Source organism: Ursus americanus, chromosome 7 (assembly GCF_024610735.1).
Source record: "Ursus americanus isolate L20-20 chromosome 7, mUrsAme1.1.p, whole genome shotgun sequence".
Classification (NCBI taxonomy): Eukaryota; Metazoa; Chordata; class Mammalia; order Carnivora; family Ursidae; genus Ursus; species Ursus americanus.
Genome location: NC_142133.1, coordinates 38847706 through 38857674, shown reverse-complemented (window position 1 = coordinate 38857674; position 9969 = coordinate 38847706). Strand labels below are relative to the sequence as shown.

At 48.9% G+C, this 9969-nt stretch overlaps 1 protein-coding gene across 2 annotated transcripts in view; it reads left to right on the top strand.

The window, feature by feature from the left end:
- Positions 1 to 6850: 6850 nt before the first annotated feature.
- The window catches only part of BOLA3 (bolA family member 3), a 10693-nt gene continuing 7574 nt past the window's right edge, over positions 6851 to 9969 (top strand). Inside the window, exons 1-2 of one of the 2 annotated variants that reach the window (XR_015725226.1) lie at positions 6851 to 6993; positions 9296 to 9419. Coding sequence is in view for 1 of the 2 variants with exons in the window: in XM_045788309.2 (XP_045644265.1) it covers positions 6940 to 6993; positions 9296 to 9419 (178 nt within the window). In the remaining variant the exon portion in view is untranslated. The remainder of the gene's footprint in view (positions 6994 to 9295; positions 9420 to 9969) is intronic. The other variant, XM_045788309.2, reaches the window with a different exon arrangement.

The window sequence follows — 9969 nt, the reverse complement described above, 5'->3', positions numbered from 1 at the left end:
CACGGCTTAAGTCTGGTGTGCTGCTGTGTGTGTGTGTGTGTGTGTGTGTGTGTAAGTGTGTAAACAAAATGGGAGGAATACGTAAAAGATCTTCATTCTCTTAGTGGTCAAAGGATGGATTGAGCCCTGATAGTGGTTTAATCCTGTTTTAATTGTTTTTGTATCAAAACTTGAAATTCTTCTATTTCTACTGGGATTTAAAAAAAAAATCTTCCCCTTTAGTGAAATAAAGGTCTATTTCATTAGGTTTCTAGAACTTAGTAAACTCCAGCTGCCTGTCAAGAATGTACTGGGCATAAGTCTACTGAAGACTTGTCTGACTGGCATTGCTTGAAGTCCAGCATTCTGTGTGATTTCAGAGCTGGGATTTTTGCAGAGTGCTCACCAACTCCCTTGATGGCTTTGATAAAAGGTTAGATTGGTTAGGGTTTTTTTGTTGTTGTTGTTATTTATTTTTATTATTCCACTAAAGTATAAAGAAAAAAATTGCTTAGGAACTCCATTTTTATTGTAACTCAATTTCATATCCAGATATACAGAATTTTAAAGGAAACAAAACCTTTCATCTATTTAGGCTGAAAGCATACATCATTGTTTCAGGAATTAAAAAGTGGTATAATCCCTTATGAAAAAAAGAGAGAAAAGCCCTCTGAAACATTCCACACTCCATGTTTTAAGCTTATCTAAAGGTCCCTGTCTGGAGTTCTGTGTGTTTGTGTGGGTCGTTTATGAACAAGAAAGCAGGTTTCCAGATGCCACCCAGAATGTTACTGCCTCTCAACTTTGGCTTTAATTAAGTCTTCAAGGAATGAAATTCTATTTCTCAATCAGGATTGTACTTTCCATCATTTCTCATATTTCAAATGATTCTTAAAGGAGTTCTTTTCTCCATTTAGTTTTCAGTGATAGAAATCCTCCCTCTCTTCATGAGTCCATCCCAACAAACCAAAGATGGTCACATGCTAGACATAAATAAAAATTTGTCAGTAATTTGAGACTCAGAATGTCCTTTTTTAAAATAAACACACATTACCAGGTTCCCAGGCTAATCAGGCTTACCCAACAGTGCACCTAACCATTAAGTTAACACTACTTGTTCCCATCTAAAGCCAGGGAGTAGCTAGCAGAGAACTGGAGAAAGGGGAGAGGGGGAGGCCTCCTGACCGGGCTAGAGGGCCAGCCTTTGAGAAGAGTTGGAAGAAATCAGTCTGTTTTGGACTCATCCCTTGTGATTTATCTTCCTGTGCTTGGGCTCTGCCTGTTCCACAACCCTCCCTGCCCTCCGAATCAGAGGTCACCTCCTGTCAGCGTCTGACACTGTCGTGGGGTGGGAGAGTGCTTGCTAAATTACGCAGGTAGTCCTATGGTGCTTCATTTCCGGGCCTTTAAAAAACTTTTAGACAATGATGTGCAGACTTTTGTTTAAATACTGAAACTTCCTCATACTACGGTTTTTGTTTTGATAGCCAACTGTCTTCTTTATTCTCCAGACTGTGAATAAAATGATTTTTAGAGGGCTGCCAGCTAACAAATTTCCCTTCATCTTAGCCTTGTAGAGCCCTGGCTTCTGTAAGCCACTGCCTGCTGGAGAAATGCAGATGTGCACTCATCAGGCCTTTGATAACAAAAGGCAGGCTTTCCTAGTAGGGCAGAGGCAAGAGGAGCGATCCGCTGACGGCTTTAACTTGTGCAGACATTGTGGAGGTTTTCTGATTACACTGTTGGCGCTCTCTCGGAGCAATGAGGTTGTCCTAGAAGTGGAGCTTCTAAACATAACATCATTACCTCATCAGCATAAGCAAATCCGCCCCAGAGAGTCCAAGTCTGAGAAATTCGTTTCTGAGCAGCAGCAGTCCTGGTGCTGGGGTTCCCTCCCTGGCTACGGGAGGCTGCCTCCTGTCCGAGAACTCCGGCCTGACGCTGGCGGAGACCCCAAACACCGAGCCCCTTCAACAGGGATGGTCTCTCTTCCTGAGGTCAGTTCAGTTAAGTGGATTTGATTTTTACTATTGTAGAATTCTGGCAAAGAGGGAAAATAGTTGTCCCTCAGTCTTCCTGTGTGTTCACATTAGATGTTGCTCTTTCAGACGGTAACAGGCTTTGGGGGATGGTATTCCACGTGATAGCAGTGTAATTGCTTTATTGAAGCAGCTGCACTGAAATTCACTTGGGTTTTCTCATTTTCAAATTCTGTTCCAAACAAGTATTTTGTAAACCCAAATGGATTACCAGTGTGCTATAGGGTTTTTTTTATAGAACATTCTGTGTTTGGTCCACATCAGCAATAGTTGGCATAAGTTAGTCTTGGTTACCATCTAAAATATTTTTAAATGTTCTTTACATGAAAATGTATGTTGTATTTTTAAAACTTTAGGGGCTTTATCTATTTTTCTAAGTCAGTTAATTGTACTTTTAAAGAAAGTATTTTGTATCTACTTTTGTAACTTCATCAGAATAAAATATATTAAATGACTGCTTAAAGTATGTCTCAATGCTGCTTCTTTTTTTTTTAAGATTTTATTTATTTGAGAGAGAGAGAGAGTGCACATGCATATTCCCCTGAGTGAGGGGGGAGGGACAGAGGGGGAGGAAGAGAAGCAAGCAGACTCAACACTGGCTGGATCTCATGACCCTGAGACCATGACGAGAGCCCAAATCAAGTCAAACACAAGCCGACTGAGCCACCCAGGTGCCCCTCACACTTCTATTTAAATGTGAAACTTAAGATTTTTGCTTCTATAGAAGTTTGTCTTTGCTTATCATTTAGTAGCTAAAATGTTTCCTAAAAGCTTAGAGGAAAGGGAAGTCCCTAAATAAATATTCTATAATACTAGGGCCCCAGCCCCCAAGAAACAAACTCAGCCTATGATTACAGTGGCTAAAACCCATCCCAGACAAAAATTAGTAGTCTCCTCCTGCACTAACCAAGCCGAGCTCTTGTGCATATTCCTGGTTGTGAGACTGAGAAAAGGGAAGAGGAGAGAATGGACTCACGATTTTCTGACCTTGAACTGAGTGTTCAGCCTATCTACAAGACACCGCCCACCCCAAACAGCCAGTTTTTGTTCCTGTAGGAGAAAGTATTAGTTATTTTTAGAGGTCCAAATTACAGGTGCCTTATTTTAATTCAAAATAGCAATGCTAGAATTGTTCTGACCTTTTGATTAGAGTTAAAATTTAGAAGTTAATATGGCTAAATAATATGGGTTAATACTCCCTATTTTGTATAAAATATAAACTCTTGATCAGTTTTTGATTGTTGTATTTCAATAGGATTAAAAATCACTCACAAAAACGTAATGGTGTCTAATGTCTGGTTTGATAGCTATTTTAAACTTTATAAATGAGTAGTAGAATAACCCAAATAATCTTTGGAAGGGCCAGAGTCAGGCTTGAAAGCTACACTGCCAGAACAGTGTCTAAACCGTGTCTTGGGCCCTCTCGCTAGTAACTCATTGCTGAAGGGCTCGGAATGGACACTACAGCCTGCACCATTATTGCTGGCCGTGAGATGTCAGTCTCTGCATCCCTGCCTCCCAAAAGCTAGATGCATCAGCCCTGGCTAGAAAAAACAATTTTACTTAAGACTCTCTTCCTTTCCTGTCTCTTCCTAACAAAAAGTGTACACAGGTGACAAATTAAACAAATATATGGGCGCCTCAGACTCCGTGGATCCTAGGTCATATTCCTCTGTCCTGGCTGTTAGAGAGGCTGGGGAAGTTTGTGGATTTTACTTGAAGGTTTAGAGTTTACAGCAAAATTGATGCTGCATGTTTGAAAAATTTGGACTGGCTCCTGCTCTGAACTTTTTGTTCCTGCTGTGTGAAAAGACAAGGGAGTTTTCACTAGAATGTAAATTTCTGGGCACGCTGTTCAGCTCAGCTGACATTTTTTGTAGTGTATTGGCTAAGTGAAGGAAGTCAATTATTGACTCAGATTCTGGCCAAGCTCTTTTCCTGTGGCTGAGGAGCGCTTTGAAAATCACTTCTTTAGGGGAACCTACCCATTTGGGGGAGTCCTTCAGCAGATTATCTTATTTAATCCTTATAGCCACCTGGCAAGGGGGTGGTAACTGAGAGGTATGTGAAGAATTTTTCAGTGTTTTTCAGAAGGTGGCACAAATGCTCTGACTTCAAATCGCTAGTTCACAGCGAGGCCAGTCTTTTTCTCTGGGATGCATCTGTAAAAATTCTGTGTGCTCACGAGTGCTACGAGTCTCTAAAAAACAAAATGACTGCAGTTTATACTCATACCTATGAGGTGAAAAAAAGATGTATTCAAAGAGATCCTCCTGAAGGATTTTTTTGCGATTAGCTCAGACGTAAATGTAAGTGTGAGTGACCATGGACTAATACAAGTGAAGATCAGAGAATCTCAAGTTCACGGCGAAAAAGGGTAAATGCAGAAGGGACAGACCCATTTCCCGGGACTAAAGCTTTTTACTTTTAATCATAACAAAGTAAAACTGGCCTTTTATTTGCTTCTATCATAAAAAGTTACACTTGAAATGTTAAGTTGGAACTAATTAGAAGCCTAAGATTGGTGAGATTGTTCTGCAGATCCTTTCCTAAAGAGGTTCAAATTCACACTCTGGAGCTAGAATGGCTAAACCACTGTTCAGCTCTGTTCAGTAATCCTAGTGTGTGAACTTTTTGTTCTATGCCATGCTGGGCAGCTGACAAAGAGGATTAAATCAAGAGCCTGGGCTGGAGCTCAGGGACCACTGGGAAAAACAGACACCTACATAAATTGGTAGAGTTCTCTGATTGCCACATGTGCAATAGAAGTTAGGCACAAGTTGTGGGCCCTTAAGCTTACTGTGGGGCAATCAGAGGTGACTGCCTGGAGAACAACAACTCTTAAACTGGCTTATAAGGTGGGGAACCGCAGAAGCAAGCTTGTAGCATGGCTTGTACGGGGAGGTACCAGCCGTCCAGTATTACTGAAGGGTGGATGTCAGAGGGACAGGTAGGTAGGGGTTAAATCATAGGAAAGAATTTGAGTTTTTGCCAGTAGGTGAGGGAGGGTCAGAAAGATTTTAGATAAGCAAATCATGGACAGGTTTTCACTTCAGATGCCTCTGACAGCAGTGTGGAGACGTGAAGGGAAGACTACTAGGGCAGAGTGATGGTCCAAAATAACAATAATGTGAGCAATCATGAAATTAGGAGGAAGAGGAAGTTTGAAGATAAGCAAAAGTACTGATTTTCAATAAAGGAGGAATTTGGCAAAATCAGTGAGTTTAACGTGGGTATCTTACAAGTGACAAACCCATCCAACTAAAATGACTTTAGTGCTCATTTCTGGAACTACGTGACAAACAGAGTCAAACATCTCAACAACTCCTTCTGTATTGACTTCATTTCCCAGAATGGGTTTGGCGCATAGGATTACAAAGATGGCAACCAGCGCGGGGCCCTCTAACAGTTTAGAAACTCAGGGGGAAAGGACAGTTTCTTTTCCTTAGTGCCAGAGGAGTCTCTAGACCAACTCTCACTGGTCTGGCTCAGGTCATGCCACCAACTCAAACCAATCTGGCCGGAGGGGCCAGACCTGGGTCATGTGACCACTCCCGGAGCTGGGGATAGGTCCACCTCATCTGAACCACGTGGTATGAGGAGCAAAGGGCGGTTGACTACTACACAATGGGAAACATATTTTTGGTAATTTAAATTATACCTGTGAAGAAAAATGAAAAGTTAGCAAGTTATCCCTAATCCCACCGACCATGATGTTTAAGGAATCAAGCGGAAAATGTGAGAGAGGTTATTAGAGTAATCCAAAGGAGAAATTGTGAGACCCAGAACAGAAGTCACTCAATACTGGACCGAATAAGCATATATCTAGGTGATCACTTCAAAGAGCAACTGTAGGTCCGTCCAGCTCATCCAAGCGTTGCGCTTGGATGAACATACTGATTGCACAGGCTGGAACGCAAGAGCAAAAAGAACCGGGGAAGCCTGCAGGGTATACCAGACCACACGCTGCCAAAATAGACCGCTAGAGAGAGAAAGGGCTCGCTCGAAACTTGGCCTCAACGTCTGTCTGAATCAGTCCAGAGGTGGGGCAGGTTTGCTGGATAATCTTACCCGTCCTCAGGGCGGCAGCTTCCACTGCAATCTCAGGATTCCACGGTCTGTGGCTCCGGGCTACTTCTCTGCTGCCGGGTCCTGCAGGCACCTTAAAGCAGGGAAAACCAAAACGAAGTTTGTCGGCGCCCCTCACTCCAAACCTCCAAGCTGTCCTCCACCCACTGCACTGTCCACGCCAGACCCCTTCCTCACCCTCGCCGCCCAATCCAGTCACTCCCTTCCCTTCCCCTCCCAAGTATCCAGATGCACTACTCCATCCCTGCTGCCCCAGCTCTCGCTGAGACCTCAAATCTCAGCCGGACCGCCGCGGTAGCCTCAGAACTTCTGTCCTGTGTCAGCCCCCAACAGCCCCTCCTCTTCGCAGGAGCCCGAACGATCTTTCTAAAACGCAAATCTGAACACGACTCCCCTGCTTAAAGTCCCTCCACGGCTCCCCTGCTCTGGAGGGAGAAACCCACACTCTCCAGTTTGGAAGCGAGGTTGCCGGCGGTGGGGACGGCAAGGGAGATGTCCTACCTAGGGCGCGACGGGCATTGGCGTGTGGGCAGCTCAGATCGGAGGGCCGAGAACCCCGGGCGTCCCCAGGCTGGGCAAGAAGGGCCCGCTGGTGGCACGACCCCCGGAGGCTGGTGGAGCGCGGCGAGGACCGGGCCGGCGAGGGTCGCGAGCCGGCGGAGCAGCAGGCTCCGGGGAGGCGTCCCTGGGGCGAGGACGGGGCCGGGGCGGGGCGGCTCGCGGCCTCCGGGCGGCAGGGGGCGGCCTCGCCCGCGGCGGCGGCTCCCGGAGTCCGGCTCCGCGCCTCTCAGAGGACGCGGCGACCTCGGGCGGCGGGCCGCGTCGGCCGGGCATGGCGGCGTGGAGCCCGGCCGCTGCAGCGCCGCTGCTCCGCGGGATCCGCGGGGTGAGCGCGGGCGGGACCGGGCTGCTCTTCCCGGGCGGGAGCTGCGGAGGGACCGCGGGGCCGGCCGCGGCTCGAGGACGGGCTCCCGGAGAGCGCGGCGCCGGCCCGGGGGGCCTCCCCTTCCTTTCTCTCATTCATTCCTCGTTGGTTGGGTTCTTCAGTGGGCCCGGGCGGCGGGCCTCGGAGAAACGTCGGGCCCCGGCGCGCGCTGGCGGAGCTCCCGAGCCGGTGGAGGTGGGGGACGAGGGGGACAGACACAGAAACAGTCATGATCCGGCGGGCGCCGAGAAAGCGGTGTTGATGTACTGCGCCGGGGACATGGCAGTCACGGCCCGGCGTCCTGGTGCCGGAGAGTGCGAGGGCTCTGGGCTCTGGGCTTTGGGCAAGTCCTCCCACCTCTGCGACCGTAACCCTCTCCGAGCCCCACACGCCCTGCGTAGAAGCCCAGCAGAGGGCACTCACCACGCGCTCTCTGAATTTTCTCTCCTCGCTCCTGATTCATCCTTTCCTCACTTCATCCACTCTGCTCGCCTCCCCGTCTTCTTTCCCTCCTGCCGCTCTTGAGCCTGCCCCCAACCTAAAGAGCGGGTGGCTTTCAGCGTGGACAGTCAGGATTCTAGGGATTTTGTCAGTAGGTTGCTCGTGTAACGGCCGCTGCCTACAGGTTAGCTAAAATGGAGGAAAGACCTCCCGAGAAATCAGCAATGCTAAGTACCCTCAGCCCTTAGCGATTACTGCTTCTGCCTGCCACGGGTTACCTTCTGCCGTTGCCTCTCAAAGCTCTGTCCTCAGAGGAAGCTCCACAGCCCCCCCATCCCAATCTTAGCCAGGCCCACAGCATCAAGTTTCTGTCCCTCCACACAGCACTCAGTCTCACTCCAGATCTTTCTTCTGACCTGCATTTCAACTGTCTGCTAGAACGGAGACTTCTTTGCAGGTGCAAGTAGGCATGCCCTGAATAGTGTGCTCCTTCTGTTCATTCATTTGTTCATTCATTCATCCACCCATCACCCAAGTCTCCCAGAGGGCCTGTGCTGGCCCAACTTTGGAAGGCTACAGTAACAGGACAGACTCAGTCTTGGCCTTTGAAACCAGCTGGTGAAAGAGCCAGTGCACAGGTCATTTTAAAGAAGGTGCTTCACGGGGCACCTGGGTGGCTCAGTTGGTTAATCATCCGACTCTTGATCTCAGCTCAGGTCTTGAACTCAGGGTGGTGAGTTTAAGCCCTGTGTTGGGCTCCACGCTGGGTGGGGAACCTACTTTAAAAAAGAACAAGAGGTGCTTTGAGAGTCTATAACACAGGACCCTGCTCTGGGCCATCAGGAACAGCTTGAGACAGGTAGGACCGAAGGGTGAGGGGACGGTACCTTCAGCACCAACACTAGATGAACAGCGCTCGTGTGTCCCACCTGCCATCCCCCTCCAGCCCGAGCCCAGGCAATACCTCTCATCTGGGCATCTTCCCTGACTAGCTTCAAAAGGCACCGTTCTGTGCAGGTTACTTTGCCATCAAGAGGCCTAACAAACTCCAAGGCCCGCCATGCTCTCTTTTCAGTCTCGCTTGTAGCATGTGCTCAACCCAGTCAAGGGGCTGCAGACCTGGTTTGACACGTTCCCATCAGAAGCACTGGCTCCCACGGTAGCCACTGGGGGCAGAGGGAGTGTTGTTGCCGGTGGTAAATAACCTAAAAATGTTTCTCCTTCAGGTCATTTAAAAGAATTCTGCTTCTCCCCAGTAAGAATTAGTAGATGTCACAAAGTGTAGCTGGCTTAGTGAGCAGTCAGTCACAAGGCCACAGCCCACTGGAGGGTGTGAATCAGGCCTAAAGGACAGGTGGCATTTGGTCTCAGCAGTGCGTGGTCGGTGGCACACTGGCCTGGGGAGGCACGTCTGAGGCAGGCTGCCCGGCCTCTGGCTCCGCATCTTACCAGTGGGCCCAACCTTAGCGCTTGCCTTAGTCCCCCTGTTCTTCACCTCCAAGACGGACCTCATCATGGGGTCTCTCTCACGGTATTATCGTGAGTTCAAGATTGGTTAAGTTTGTCTTGCTCTGGAGTCAAAGTGAGTTATTTACAATTCCACTCCCCACCTCTACTTACTCCCCCCAAAAGTTTATTCTGTGTCTTGGGGAGCTTTAGTGGACATGCACTGCCATGTGGTCCCTGGGATGCAGCCTGTGGCCCCGCTGCCGGGTGCGGGTTGGCTGGCAGCACATGGCAGGTGGGGCCTGCACAGTGGCCCAGCCCGGCCTGGGGGCGCCATCATCTCGCTCGGCCCTGACTCTTCTCCGTTCTGTGGCAGTTTCCTCTTCTCCACTGTGCCCAGCGGATGTTTACCTCGCAAACTGAGGGGGAGCACAAGGTGACCCAAATTCTCAAAGACAAGTTTCCTGGAGCGACAGCTATCCAAGTCACCGACATTTCAGGTGAGGTTTTCACTCGTCTTCCCACAGGGCGTGATAGGGTTTTGCCCTCAGCAGGGGCAGGGGGCAGGGCCTGGGCAGAGTGCCCTCGCCATCAGCGGCTTCTCCACACGTGTGGCTTTTGGACAGATGGAACTCAGCCTCCCAGCCAACGGCCGGAGGTGGGGATGTGGAAGCGTCAGAGGGAAAGTGTGTGGGGATAAGACCCAGCTGGGAGGACTCATGGTTGCTAGCCTGGCCTGGCTCGGATGAGGTCCCTCTCGGCCACCCTGGGGCTCAGGTCCACAGTCTTTAATTTGACTTCGAGATAAACATTAATTTCTCCACATTCTTCTGACACCCTAGAATGTTAGAGCTTAAATGGATCCCAGAAGGATTTTATGCTTTTGAAAGTAACTTCCTTACTTTCCCCATGAAGAGCCGAGCCCGGAAAGGCCAAAGAACCTGCCCAGCCCCTCCCAGGGAGGAGGTGGCAGAGCTGGAACCAGCACCAGGACACGGGGGGACACAGGTGGACTCTGTCCTGAGTCCGGTTACCAGCCCCAGGCACCTC